Below are 15151 nucleotides of genomic sequence, written 5' to 3'. Positions count from 1 at the left end.
ATTTATATTTGACCATTTCTCCTGCCTAAAGGAATGGATTGATACAAATAGAAAAGAAGTCTATCTTATACCTAACCTAACTTGAATGAGGTTCTGATGTATCATTTGGCGTTTGATACTAGCAATGTACAGTATACAGTATAGATGGTCATGTGCAAGGTCAACCATATTGCTGTAGGCTTGGTGTCTTGAGTGGAGTGTCAGCATTTCAGCAGACAGGAAACAATGACATCAGGGAGAGTTGGGGGGAGGACGGAGGAGGGCTATTGCAGTAATCCAGCAGGCTCACAAGGTGCAAATGGAATCAGGTTTGCAAATTCCCATTCCCGTATTATTCGGTCCATTCTCCTTAGGGTACAAAGATTGACTCCAGCAGATATCTGAAGCATTTATCCTCTTCGTGAGATTGCTGCATATTATTGAATCTGTAATATTATGAAATCACATAGACTGTTTGAACTCACACGGTAAGGCTTGGAAGTAGACATACGACTTCAAAAATCATTACAAACAAATAACTACAGAATAGGTTATGGATGTGATTTTCACTGGGGTGAGAGATAAATGCCTGAAATATTTTTTTTCCATGGTGTGTGCAGTGATTCAGCAAGTCAACCACAGCTCAGTCATCTGGCTCTGGGGTCTGATTAAGCACAGATGTAGAAGCATAGAGCATGAAGATTCTTTTGGAGGCACACTAACTTCATGACCCGGCACCAAAATCCCCCTTCTCTAAACTGCAAAAAATATTGAAATGGGGGGAGGGGGTTGTGAAAATGCTGTGGAAATACTACTGAGGCCATGCTTGAGCGATTCTGAGTAGTTTGTTTCCCTAGTGAGAATCAGACAACCTTTGAACTGTGACTGAGACATTAAATACAAAAGCAAGATATCCGTGAAGCAGCCAAGATAGTCTTATAGAAACTTACAAGGGTCAAGTCGCAACATAGTCAAACAAGGAGAACGTCTCTTTCAAAGAACAGACAAGAGGTCCCATATATTATATTACATGAAAGCCTTGAATGAATGAATAAATGAATGAGTAAATGAACTCAAATATAAATCTGAGATCCTATCTCTCTGTCTGTCATATATGGTCTTTGGGCAAGACAAACGTTGTTTCACTCTCTTTGCTGCTGCGCTGTAAAACCTTTGGCAGACACAATGAATACAGTGCAATAAATAATGGAGGAAATGATCACAATTGTATTATAGGAAATAACTAAATATCTCGTTCCAAAGCAATAACAAAGTAAAATACCAAATTTAAGTCACTGCCAATGACATGCAATGCTTGTGTTGCAGGGTCAATAAAAACGCACATTATTTGCTGGGTTGTTTTTTTTTTTTGCTTGTCTTCCCTGTTTGCCATCAGTTTTGTCCAGGGGCCTTCAGTCCTGGTACCCGAGGGCGGGTTTCCTGGATGTTTTATGTCCCCATTAGTTGGAGTTGTATCAAATAGCGTCCTCTAGCGGTTGAACTGGAGCGCAACAAAAACGCTATAGTTGGAACTATTGATTGATTACACTCGACTCTCAAACGTCACAATAAGTAGTTAAACAGCATATACTGTATTGCAGGAATTATTCATAGCTGAATATGTATTCATTCATTAAATTCTTGCTTACCTTTTCTAAAGGTGTACTAGTGCGAAATGAGATTTTGTGTGAGTGCGCATGCGTGTGTGGATGTTATTAGGGCCCAGATCATATTTAAACTTTCCATAATAAAATATATGCACAAAAATTACATTTGGCACATTGGCAATTTCATTTCTTTTTAAATGAGTTTTACGGTACCGATCTTTTCTAAACAGGAAGGGAAACATCTTGCTAACCGAAGCCGCACCTCTCCGCCCCGCGTGTGGCTGCCTCAACCCCTTCATGACGTTCAATACCGGCCGGCCGCGAAACATCAGTCAATCCATCATCTTGATAGCTTATCCTCTTGAGGGTCGCGGAGTGCTGGGGACAACCGCGGCGGAATGAATGAAGGCACAAAAACAGGCGTTTTACTGACATTAAAATGCAAAACTGTGTCAAGAGGCCACGCTCACTAACCCTTCCTATCAAATCAGGCTTGTGGGAAACCAGTATTCGGAACAAGGGTTCCGCTCCAAGGCGAATCATTTACTACTGATGTTGAATGTCCTGCCGTGGGCTCCCAAACACATATTTTCACCACATAGGCATAGACATGGAACAATATCAGATTCTGATGGTAAAACCTTGAGCAAAACTATAAAAGTATCATGACATTCATTTATACCTTTAAAATATATCATTTTAAAATCCTTGTTGATAGCTATTTTTCTACATTGTAAAAACGGTTTTACTTTAAAATAAAATCTACACATTTTTTACAATAAATAATTTTGCCTGCTAAATTAAAATACATATGCTAATCTTTTAAAACCGGAGCCAAGACAAAACTAACTGACGTTGGTAAGGTCAGCGTGTATTTACACTTGCACGGGTGCTGAAAGCGCAGAATAATCAGGGAATGCTTAGAAATGCATCAGTGAGAGGAAATAAGTTAAGACACACATCATTGTAACGTGGTTAAAATCTCCACAAAGTCCCACAATACGGCCCCCTTTAAAAGTCAAGGTGTCATTGGAATAAATACTGTGTGCAAAAATGAACACGGGATGCTTAATTTTCAACAGCATTTATTTAGCTTTCGCCATACAATACATTTAATGTACAACAGCACATACTGTATTCTGAAATAACTCTCAGTATAAAATAGGGCGTCTACAATCAAGGTACAGTCATAAAATGCTCTGAGGGACATGACAAAGATCGTGACAGCAAAACACCTTCAAAGAGTATAAAGCGCAGGGTGTTATTGAGAGACGTGATTGTATATGCCAAGCCACTGCTGGATCGCAAACAGAACTTCAGACGGCGCGTCCGGCATCCTGCGAAAACCCGTTTCTTTTCCCTCTCTTGGTACGAGTCATGCAACTGAGAGTTCCGAAGCCAAAAATGCTGTGGGACAGCTGCAAATGAACGGTAAAGTTTGCTGCTAATGGGAAAGTGAATTAAATCTTATCTGGATAGTATTTGATATGACATGGTTGATATGGCCTCACAACCATTTTATGGCTTACAACCATTTTATGGCTGAGCCGTTGGTTTTGGATCGTTTGTCAGTGTTTTCTTGTCACCAAACGCTTAAATCACAGCAAATGATACTCCGCCGTCACCGAAGCCACAAGAAAACCAGCTCATTCCAACATGGCCGATAGAAGCCAATTCAAAGTTGGGTCAAAAGTGCTTTTAATTTGCAGAGGTCTATAGGCCTGCAAACGATGACACGCCTCTTTAAATAGTACACACATAACATGGATCTGCCTCTGTTCTTAGTTTGCCACTAGTATGTCATGCTTGAGCTGTTTAATATCCTGTACATTATATAACGAGTCCAGTTGGTGAACCGGAGTGCCAAAGTACAAGCAAACATTAGAAAGGTGCACTGAGGCCAAACAAATATCAGGGGGGAGAGAGAGAGAGAGAGAGAGCGAAAGGAGAGATTTGTCTTAAGTCTTGAGGTAAGCAATGTATTTTAGTATAATGCCCTACAGACAATCATACATTACAATCATTAATTCTCTATGTACAAACTTCCTGATTTACATACACTGTACTGCTCCTCAGCTTCAAAAAGAAGAAAAGCAAGTGCGGGATCAGTGTGGTGCAACGTTTGGGACAAGACGGTTGGGGGCATAAGGTGACCTGACTTGATGAGGTGGCCGCAAATGAACATTATGGCTCCTGAAGGTGGCCCTTTTGCATACGTCACACATACAGTTTTATCGACAACAGTGCAAAGTTCCTCGTCGGTCGCACGACGCTTTCAAACTGGCTGATGTACTGACTGTCATTTGCGAGCGGTTCAATGGAAGAACATAGGCCTACTGTGGCACTGAGGCTGAAAGGGGGGGCGCGGGGAAAGGAGGCAAGCACATGACCTTACATGATTCCGTGGGATGTAGGCACCATTTTTACTGTTACCTTCGTAGAAGACAAACTTGAGCTCATTTACATGTCGAGCCAATCTCCGCAAGCTGCGCTACCTCAAGAGTTTCGACTGAGGGATGAATGACATAGGAATGTGCTATAGTAGTAAAGGTCCGCGTACTCATTGACACTACAGACCAACGTCAACGTGACATCGACAAGCTTCACGAAGGAGGAGGCTATAGGATGCTACAGTACTAGTGCTACCTGAACATGCTACAAATTGCGACTACAACCATGGGAGGAATTTCACACGAGCACAAAGCGCGAACCAGCTTTGCCGAGGGCCCATTCTTGGCCGGCCGTGTTTTTTTGATTTTAGCCTTCTACTTTGACTTTTCGTGTTCATTTCAAGTACCAACTTAAAATGACAAAAGTACCATCGTTTGAAGCTGGATGGATCGAGTTCTTAGTGAAGCTGGCTTATTGTGTGCAAGGAAAAGCACCCCACCTGTAGTCAGTTTCTGTCAAACAAGACACAGTCGCACATGCACGCTTTCAATTGTTATCTCAATGTCGACATTTGGATCTCACTTCAGAAGCCTGGCAGAAAGAGCTGGACCAGACAACTCAAATGCCGCCCTCTAAATGCTGACAATGAACCAAAATGCCGTCACCAAGACGCCTGTAGATTTCCCCCCCCAAAAGAAAAAAGAAACACCGGGATGTTCACTTGCACAAACACACAAGCCCTGAAGTTATAGGAACAATGTTTATCGCCACACAGCATTGACACTTTATCACCGTGTGAGCTGAAAATGCATACTGTACCGTATGTTGGAGAAGCACCCCTCTACTTCAGCTTATTCATGTATCCACACTCAGTCACACAAAAACCTGTGCAGCCCCCCCCAAAAAAAATAAAAAATAAAAAAAACATTCAATCGGATGCTTGCTAATGGAATGTCCACAAAGCTTATATTAGACCTTCATCTTAAGTTTCGTCAAATTAGAATGCAGGGCTGAGAATGTGTGCAGGATTTCCCTATGTTCTGTTCAAATATTTGTTACTTATCTTAGGGAAAAAGAAAATGCCAACTGGAGCAACAAAAATATAGTTATTTGGGTCAATCACGTATTTTTCAAACGAACGGCCCTAGGGACCAGTTTTACAACCGACAGTGTCTGACGTCCATCTGGACTGTGATTACTTCTTTATTTTTTGAAGCTTTTCTTTGATAGTGAATCTAAAGGGGTGGACGCTAACAGGCTAAGAAGAAACCTACTCCCTGCTCAGAGCTTACTACTCCACGAGACCTGATTAAGTGTTGTGCTGCTGGTTATGACCCTGTGGTGAGGAGTACTGACAGTAGCTGATGGTGTCCTTCCTTTGCGTTGCAGTTGCATCATTCGTGGAATGCGGGTGAGCCTCTTGCCACCTGACGCTAACCTGACCAGGCTGAGCCATATAAACTCCATATGACTGGAATTGATGCCACAAAAATTAACTTCAAACTTCACTTAACCATTAAAAGTGCAAACATTCACTTTCTTGTTTACTTGTTTTGTGACATCCTGAATCAGCTCCATTTGTTTGACTTTCAAATAAATAAATCAATAGAGCTCTGGTCGACCACAAAAAAATAACACTTTTTTTTTTTCCAGCAAAGTGCAGCAACCCAATGTCAGAGGATTGGGGGACATGTTGGGATCGATTCCGAGAGCCGGTTATCGCTCACCTAGCTCTTTATAAGACCCACAGACACACATATGCGCGCACATCCACACGCACCCAAGCTTAGATGAGTCTGGCGTCACCCTCCATGTCAGATGGCAGCTCACACACCCCTGTGAAGCGCATCTCCTTTGTCTTGCTTCCGTGGCCGCTCCCCGCTTTGGCTGATTGTTCCTCCAGGCTGGGAGAAGGCTGCTGAGCCGGCGGCTCGGGCGACGTCCCACGGGGGACTCCACCTGCCCGTCTCTCTTTCAGGAAGACCTCTAGTCGGCGAAGCATCTGCTTTGGGTTTTTTTTGGCGAACTGTTCCATTTCTGAAGGGTGAGAAAGTACACAAAAAGTCAGGATTTCTTTAGTCTTATGCCATGACATGCTTTTTTTTTTTCTTTTACAGATACACATTTTTCCGAATGTTGAAGTACATGTCATGCTTGGAGCTGGCCGGTGTAATGCTATACAGTATACCAAAATGAAACACTATACAGTATATAACAGTGCTCACCAGCTGCATCCGCAAATGCATCCCAAATGTGGGTCAATATTAGTAAAAAGCTCCCTAATTTCCGCATTCATCAGAATCACTCAACAATCAAGGCCATGGAAAAAAAAATGAGCAGATTTTGAGGTCTCAGTCTGTTTTTTTTTTCCTTGCATGTAGATCGTCAGCTTGGAGTTCATTTATATAAATGTGTGGGAGCTTAACCCACATCAATTCCTAACATGTCTTCTTAAAATAAAGAGTATGCAGCTCAAAGGAAAAAAAAATCTCAAGCACAAAGAACGCTGCTTTCTAGACCATTGTTCATCAACCTTTAATTGATGACAAAGACACGTTTTACCTGAGAAAAATCTCACATTACACTAAGCAAAAATGTCACAAAAAGTACACACTGTATTCAGATGTCTTGGCTCTGCAAATTCTCATTCTTGGTGTGAAATCCGAGTCTGGCAGAACACACATCTATTATTCTATTATAGTAATGGCAATAGATGGATTCAAAGGCAAACTGTACTTTCTGCCATTTAGCGGAAAACCAGTTATTTTTTCTGCCATTATTTATTGTTTACATAGATCAACAAAAGCGTTATTTGAAGCATAGCCCAATTAAAGGGGAAGTCAGCTGAAAAAGTATTTCCAATATTATGTTCCGTGTTTCTTTGCTTGTCTAACCACGTCAGATTAATATTCCAGACTTTGTGGAATATGAATTTAAGAATGAGAATCCACCCGTTTGTATCCATCTCAAGGAGCATCCGTTTTGCCGCGACTGAAAATGACATTAGAGCTGCTTAGGCACTGACCAATCACGGCTCAACTTGCAAACTTCACATGACCAAACTCAGGATACAGGTGAGTTGCGATTGGTCGTTACCTGAGCCCAGAACCACTGTGATGTCATTTTCAACCGACAGCAAGTGGCCAAAGTAGCGGCCTTCTAAGATGGATGAAAACAGTTGCCTTTGTTGTCGTCCGCCAACTTGCACATTTATCTAAACATAAACTAATGTTTACAGCGAGTATGTTTACCTTTTATCACAAAGCCAGAGTCGGCAATAGTTTTCTGTTGGGTCTTCCAGAGTTGGTACAGGTGCAGGTATGTGGCCACGTAAAACTCATTCAACACGCCAACAACTTGCTGGCGTCGATTGCACTCTCTAATGTGGCCAAAGGCAGAAAAGGGATTTTGCATGACTCATGCTCTATGGTAGGATGTGATGAAAAGAGAGTGGTAAAAAAGTAAGACTGACTTGGACAAGGCCTCCTCTCTGAGCACCTGCAGAGCGATGCGGGTCATGTTGATTGACATCACACTGAAAGGAAAGTTCTGAAAATACACAGTTACAACAACAACATTATAATACACAGGGGTTAAGCGCTTGCGGGTACAGTGGTTTACTGAAAGACAAAAATGCCGGCAACCTGTATGGAGAGACATCAAATATTATCACATGCTACCGAATAATGTTAGTATCTCTGTAACGGTGTTCATCACGACGTTCAGCAGATCTAAAACCACCGATAATAATAATTTATTGGAGTATCCGGATATAAACTAATAGTACCTGTGTAGGGTGTTGGGACAACTTGAAGATGTCTCGAGCCAAAGGTAGAGTCTCTGGGTCCATCACAAAGTACAAAGTGTGCATGAGTCCAAGGAAACCAGTGCCACGCAAGTCAGTAGCTGGGTCAGTACCTCAAAAGCAAAAGAGAATATGCCTTCAAATTCATTTAAAAGGTCACTTCACGTACTGGATGTTATAGACAAGCCGTGCAATGTTCTTGCGTCCTACCCTGAAAGCCGATATTTTCCCAGTGCGTCCCATAACGAGGACAGTCCAGCCTGCAGCCAATGAGCCTTTTATAAATGGTCTGGAGAACGCGCATGTGGACTATTTGGCTGTTGTCCACGTGACCTACAAGAAGCATAATATGCACAAATCAGCATTTAAATAAACCCATGGATGATGGCGTACACAAGGCACTGTAAGCATATGCTCACATTGCGCGATGGCGAAGACCAGATCTCGCTCCTCCGTGAGCTCCCTGTGCAGCCGAGGGGGCCCGAAAAGGAAGTGCGCGATGGCAGCGAGACCCGTCCTGCGAATGGTTGGCTGGATGTTCTTCTGAAAATTTGTGCGGAGGCAAAACACAACCCAGAAAACAAGATTATTCTGGTATTGGACATAATGTAATCTAAGCACCCACATTGTTGACATTTTTTTTAAGATCTGTACTCTTTTCTCTCTTTGTCCCCTCTCAAATCTTTTTTTCAAATACCTATCACCATATAAACAACCGGAGGGAGTTGTATCAAACGCTCCTATTTCTCATGAAAACTGTTCCAGTTACTGTATCAAACGGCTTATGGATGCTACCTTCTCCATGAGAAAACAGCTCGAAATAAGACATATCCCAGTTAGCATGTCAAAATTGAAATCCCAAAACTGCGAATGCCCAATTGGAAGAAACTTCAAGGGGTGCCCCAGATTTGAAATGACACAAACAAACATGCAAAAATAACTTTCAAAATAATTATTGAATTAATTGTTCAGGAAAATATACGTTCATAAAACAAATTTTATATTCAGTAGGTTTTTCCATTTCATTATTGTAAAAACCCAGACTCTCCCCCATACTAAAAAGGTCGGACGCAACTTGTCATGTGCCACCTCTCGTTACCTGTCGTTAATGATTTACTTTTGTGAAGAGATCTCTACTGTAATCCCGATACAGGACGCTTAATGTTTAACATTTTTCCGAAGACAAATTTTGATTTATAATTATTTCATTTTGAGAACAGGTATGACACTTAATGTTGATTATTTTTGGGGGGAAAAATATTTATTAATAATTAAGTTAATGATTTATTTTTGTGAACAGATCTCCACTGTAATGCCAAAACAGGACGCTTTACGTTTAATATTTTCCTGCGGACAAATATTTATTCATAGTTATTTCTGGTTGAGAACAGGTCTGACACTTTGTTGATTATTTTTTGTGAACAAATAATTAAGTTAAGGATTTACTTTTGTGGACAGATTTATTCTGTAACCCCAAAAGAGGACACTTTATGTTTTAATATTTTTCTGTGGACAAATATTTATTTACTATTATTTATTTTTGAAAACAGGCCAACATTTTATATTGATTATTTTTTGGTGTAAAAAGATTTAATAATTAAGTTATTTCTTTTTTATAACAGATTTCTTCTATGATCCAAAAGATGACACTTTAGTTTTTGTTTATTTTTTGTATGTGTGGACCAAGACAAATTAAGTTTGAAAGGGGCTAGAGTTTAATAAATCAGACACTGATGGCATGTTTTAAGTCTTTTCTATTTATTTATTTATTTTCATCCTAAAATGCTTTGCACTGGTTAAGGGGTACTTAGCTGAAAGATATTTCAAAGGGGGTAGTACATCACTGAAAGAAGGTTGACAAACACTGCACTATCCCATTAATTTTGATTTAACTTCTTGAGGATTATTATGAAACAAGTGCATAAGGGAAATTTACTTATTATTAATTTATTGTTGTGCAGCATTTCAACTGTTTCCTCTTGAGGTGTCCACCTCAACCTCAACCAGTATCAAGGATATTTGTCTTATTTTTAATTTATATTTCATTCATTTTTTATTAAAGCCTTTTGCTGACGCATGAAATGCTAAGTTTATATTAATTCACATTTGTAACGGTCCTCTTTTAAATATGTTATTGTTTCACACAATACAGTCGATTTTGCTGCTCTGCGCAATCTGAATTTGGGTAAAAAAAAAAAAAAAAACAACCCCAAAAAACTGATGATGATATAAAAAGGGAACCAGTTGTTCAGTACTTTGAAGTTGAGACAAAGTAAAGAAGATAAGAATTTCAAATCCTAATTGCTTACAAGCAAGTCCCCGAGGTCTGTAGTCTGGAAGTACTGAAGCGCTTCATTGAAAGAGATGAGCGGCGTAGGGGCCGAGTCCTCTGTGAGAGCTGGGAGATTTAAAAATATAGATGATATTCCAAAATCAATCCAACTTAGTTTGGAAAATTCCTGATGACAATCACCAGCGATGAGTTTATGCAAACACGCAAAACTATTCGACAGCTCTGACCTGGTTGGATGTTTTCCAGGGCATCCCACTCCTGCCTGGCCTTTTCCAACTCATCATTTTCATCTTTGGAGACACACAAAGGCAAGACAGTGTTATTGACTGGTTTAATTCATATCTCTCGTTCAGATATTATTCCATCCTCCTTCTCTGGGATACCGCATCACTCAGATGCCTTCAGCACCGAGCCAACAAACAGCCGGTATCCCAGAGGAAGGCTCTATCTGCACAGCAGCCCGGTCTCCAGGATACATTACTAAAGTCCGGTGAGGATCGGATGAGAGAGCAAAGCGAGTTTTACCTGCCACATTAGTCTGGTCCCCTCCTGCTGTAAGAGTCTGAAGGAGACCATTCTGCTTCAGTGCTGAAATCTGGACACAAATTTAGTACAAAATGCTCCATACCGGGCAGGAAACGGTAAGGCTAGTCCACCGTACGGGACCAAATGACATTTTCGTTTTTTAAAACGGCACACAGACGGTACTTTTTGCATTGCGTTGCTAAAGAAAACCAAAAAGATGCAGGACGAAAGAAACTCCTTGGCAGAGGTGATTACCGGCAGGGATGTGAGGGGGGCACAACCATTGCTGTGGTCTTTGACATTATGACTGATAATCATTCCATTCATAACCTGGGAAGAAAATGTTTAGCGGTATTAAAACAAGCAGGGAGTCCTGAATTGAAGAGGGTGAAGGGCTTATTTAACTGTACTCACAGGCTTTTGGTTTGAGTGTCCACTGGTGTTCTCCTCTGATAATTTACATTCAGGAGAAAAACCGTTTTGGCCCTAAGAGAAGGAAGAGGTGATCATATGAAGCAGATGGTGAAGACACGTACACATACAAAAAAAACCCACATTTTTAACTCATTGAGAAAACAGAGGTTCATGGCATTCTTCAATAAGAAAAGTCATGTACAGGAGATTGGAGCCCCAGGAAAAAGAAGGAAGCTTCCATCTTTCAGCTGCCGCTATGGTAACATGCCAAGCGAGCCGAAGCAGAGATTATAGCTAAAGCAAGTGGAGAGAGCGGCTGACCTTAGGTCTTAAATGAAACACATGTGGGTGAACTGCGAAAAACAAATGAGCTCCTAATTGTTAAACAGTACGGTGCAAGGAGATAACATGTCTCCAGATAATTGTCGGTATAAACATAAGTGTTAAGACAGACAAAACAGTCTTGACTTAGTAGCCCAAATAAAATTCTGAGATACAGTATTGGTAGGCCAAATGTTTTACCTCAAGGTGGAAGGTGACATCAATGTCTTCTTCCATTGCATATGAGTGTGTTGGCTGGAGAGGGTCTTCCCGATTGTAGCCTCTAAAGGCTTCCGAAATCTTGGACTGAGAAGGGCTGACAACTTGCTACAAGGACTACCATGGTTTCTCCAGCACACATGTGTAGTGATTGCAAGGTGTTATGCTTCATATATTGTAGATAAAACTGTCCACAGTCACAAGACTTTGCCAAGCTGGTAAGAATCCCAGATAGTGCACATCTCTGGTTTTCCCTCGTAAGAGCAATGACTGCTGGTTGTAATGGCAGCCTCCTCTTAGTCTCCTACCCTCGAGCGTGCACGTGGAAAGGAATGTGCAGATATCAGTCTAGTGCGGAGAGGAAATGGCACGTTTCCCGGAACCTTCCTTCCTTCCTCCCCTCCACAGATCTGCTTGGGCTGGTGCTTCGCTCCTCATCGCCATCAGAGGTGCCCAGAAACTGGGTAACGACATCGCTTTTCAGGCTTGCTCTCTCCTCGTACCAGACACTTCATTACATTGGCTCTCAAGATAAATCCAATAAGCACTTGTAGAGAGCAGTATACTTATAATTGACTGCCTTTTTAGCTTCATGTGAAACAATAAATAGGGCAGGTGTCCAGATGTTGATCATGAGTTGTCTTCTTTTTGGCAATAATCCTTTGGAAGGCGTCTCGTCTGCATTAAAATCTGCAATTTGAAGTTAAACAGTCACAGAGACACAAGTTATAAAATACACATAATGCAGAAAAGCGTGTGTGTGTGTGTGCGGGGGAGGGGGTATAGAGGAGTCAGTCAAAAGAGTCACAGATTTTTTTGACAAGCATTTATCCTTCAAAAGTAAACAAAAAATCTCACATTATCACTCTGAGCCTTCCGCTTTCCACCCTGAAAATTGGCAATACAATTTTCAAGGGCCCGTCAGTCACAGGTGCTTGGCATCATCATCACTTTTCTTCCTCTTAAGGCACCACAGCCCAAGTGCTCACAAAGAGCACGATTCATGCTCATGCAACATTGCAAACTGATAGATTGCAAGATTTTTATTTGTCTTGTGTGAGGTCTCAATAACTCAATAAGTGTTGGGCAAAGTCGGGGCTGTGGGCCATATGCAACTCATTCAATTTTGGAAAAAACCCAAACAAACATTATGTTGTTGTTGTCGTCCCCCCGAGAGTTTTTCTTTATTTATGCTGTACATGTATATAGATATTAATTTGTTCTTATAAATGTTTCCACATTTTAATAAATGGATCTACGAACAATATAACAAAATGAAAATGACAATTTTATTGCAAATTTTTTAAACCTCATTTTCGAATGACAGATGGCGATCTGTCATTTTAAAAATCAAATCTGAACAAGAGTTGGTCCTGCACATATTGTATGAGGTTGCACAATACGTTGCACAGATAACATCAACATATGATTGCATTGGATAATAGCAAAAGCAGAAAAAATGCCGTATAATCCACACACGTAAAGCAATATCAATGTCAAATTCGTTAAAAATGAAATGCTGTTCTCCCAACACAACTGCTAAAATAATAAAAAACACACAGCAATTTTTCCTTCCGAAATTGTCTGGTTCACAGTATATTTGCAAAAAAAGAATGACTTCTTTTTGTATCCTAAATTCCCAGCTGTAATGTCGTCGCAGTACTGTCGCTGTCAGCTCAATAGCAACCGGCAAGCTGGTAGCATTATGTCAGTTAGCAACCCCGCAGGCACAAAGGCGCAGGTACGGGTTCCTCTCGCACAACGAATGCGGTGATCGCAATGACTGCGCAAAGGTCGCTCGATTTCCGCAGCGCATGGTAAAAGGAAACGTGTCATGGAGATGTGTGCACTTGAGTGTCTGTAAGCGCTTCGTTTCCACAGGAAAAGCCAGCTGTCAGAGCTAACTAACGGGCTAACTGTAGCTCTATTCAACTGTAACGAGGATGAAGTCCGAGCCCCAAAACGAATGCTAGAAAAACGCATTTAACATTGCAATCGCTTCGAACAACACAGCAAATTAACGGGATGCCCTTTTGCCTGGACATTTTTTTGTGATAAGAAGAAATTAAAAGTACCTCAGTTTTCGATTGTTTCTCGCTCCAATCTCAGCTTCCCTTCCCCCGTCCAGCGACCACTTTAGTGCGAATGCATCATGGGAATTGTCGTTTCCTGCCGCGATCTAGATCCATTACGTCATTGTTCTCTGGCTCAGAGGTTGGCGTGTTTCTTCGCGCACACTCTTTCTACAGACATCATAGTTGCATGATGGTTTCACGCCCCCGAAGGAGTGAAGTGGATATATGAAAACGTCCATAACAGATATAACTTTGATGTTTGCATCGTTTTGACAATTCTTTTGCTAAAATAATGCAAACATAAACCGCATCTGCGTCTTAGTGCCTGCAGGGTCGCTAAACGACATATATCCGGATAGTATTCATATCACATATGTACTCTATCCAATTAAGAAAAGTACAGACATTTCATATAGCCTACAATAGTTTATAGAAAAGCAGAAATTTTATTTTTTCAATGTAACAAATCAAAGTGGGGTTCGCCGAACCCCGGGGGGGCGGGGGGGGGGGGGGGGTGAAATTATATGGGTTATTAATAATATATTTATTTGTGTTAGTTTCATGTTATTTTCTATGAAATTATGAAAGTATGCATGACTCGTCAATAAAGCAATCAATTCAACCGGTTTATCATTTATATATTTTATTTTTAATTTTATGTAATAATTTTGTCAAAATGGGTTTTGTCTCCACACTTGCTTACTAACGAAGCATTTTATTTTGTAATGCTATATTTGACTAAATAATTGGCAGCAACCAGTTTGGGGGAAATTGTTCTAAGGAGGTGTGCAATTTGCAATTTTTGTTTTCTAAACTTCAGTATGACTGAAAAAAAAAAAATCGGATGAAAATGAGCCAGATTTATGAGTTTCAATGTCGCACAAGCTGCTTCTAAATCTTTTTTTTATGTTACATACATTAATAAAAGATTCTGATTTTATAAATGTGAGAAAATGATGGTAGAAAATCAAGCGTCTGCAGTTTATTGACACTAAAATGGTATAGTTTTGATTGTATATGTGTTCTTTGGTTTATTAGTTTGTTTTTGAAGTTTGAGTTTATTACAAAGTGTTTAACAATAGCCCCAAAATGAATGACTTTCGCTAACCAAGCATTTTCAATACTGCTTTCCTTATTTGAGTCTCTGATTGAAAGCAGGAATAGACCCTGGATTGCTTGCCAGCCAATCACAGGGTGCATGTAGACATAAAATAATACACACTCATATTCACTCTAAGAACCCTCAGTTATGAAGATAAGTTTCTCTTTGAAGGCATTTTGGATAAACTGAAGGTGCAAGGTTGCGCAAGAGGCAACTGACTGATTTGCTTTCAGCAATGAAACCCATTGTTACTTGTGAGTAAATGTTCCGCTTGCATGTGTGCCACCATAAGGCAGATATAGTTTGTGATCCTGGCAGGTTGTCAGTGTGCCGAGGTGTCCGGAATCTGGAAGATGGTCGGCCGTTATATTTGTGTTTGTATCTGTTTGCTCCCACATGAAGTTAAAGAATTCTTGTCAA

General features: G+C 40.6%; 1 protein-coding gene across 2 annotated transcripts; it reads right to left on the bottom strand.

Moving 5' to 3' along the window:
- Nucleotides 1-2654: 2654 nt before the first annotated feature.
- On the bottom strand, nucleotides 2655-13690 carry elmod3 (ELMO/CED-12 domain containing 3). 2 transcript variants are annotated; one of them, XM_088430477.1, is made up of 13 exons: nucleotides 13630-13690; nucleotides 11537-12244; nucleotides 11015-11086; nucleotides 10856-10930; nucleotides 10601-10670; nucleotides 10303-10365; nucleotides 10092-10180; nucleotides 8202-8325; nucleotides 7993-8115; nucleotides 7765-7895; nucleotides 7450-7526; nucleotides 7229-7356; nucleotides 2655-6014 (listed from the first exon to the last, which is right to left on the bottom strand). In XM_088430477.1, exons 2-13 carry the CDS (start codon nucleotides 11570-11572, stop codon nucleotides 5764-5766), a joined length of 1239 nt encoding a protein of 412 aa, XP_088286603.1. In that variant the 5' UTR covers nucleotides 11573-12244; nucleotides 13630-13690; the 3' UTR covers nucleotides 2655-5763. The 2 variants fall into 2 exon arrangements, with proteins under 2 accessions (XP_088286603.1, XP_088286611.1); XM_088430485.1 differs by having other exon boundaries at nucleotides 8202-8322.
- Between the last annotated feature and the right edge of the window lie 1461 nt (nucleotides 13691-15151).

This window comes from Hippichthys cyanospilos, chromosome 1 (assembly GCF_059441005.1).
Source record: "Hippichthys cyanospilos isolate Australia breed blue-spotted pipefish chromosome 1, RoL_Hcya_1.0, whole genome shotgun sequence".
Lineage (NCBI taxonomy): Eukaryota > Metazoa > Chordata > Actinopteri > Syngnathiformes > Syngnathidae > Hippichthys > Hippichthys cyanospilos.
This window is presented reverse-complemented; position numbering and strand designations above follow the sequence as displayed.

Coding starts and splice junctions, on each gene's coding strand:
- elmod3 (XM_088430477.1), bottom strand. CDS start 11,572: ATGGAAGAAGACATTGATGTCACCTTCCACCTTGAG. Junction 11,087..11,536: donor ATGTCACCTTCCACCTTGAG/GTAAAACATTTG, acceptor TCCTTCTCTTAG/GGCCAAAACGGTTTTTCTCC. Junction 6,015..7,228: donor CTCTGGCTTTGTGATAAAAG/GTAAACATACTC, acceptor CTCACCCTTCAG/AAATGGAACAGTTCGCCAAA.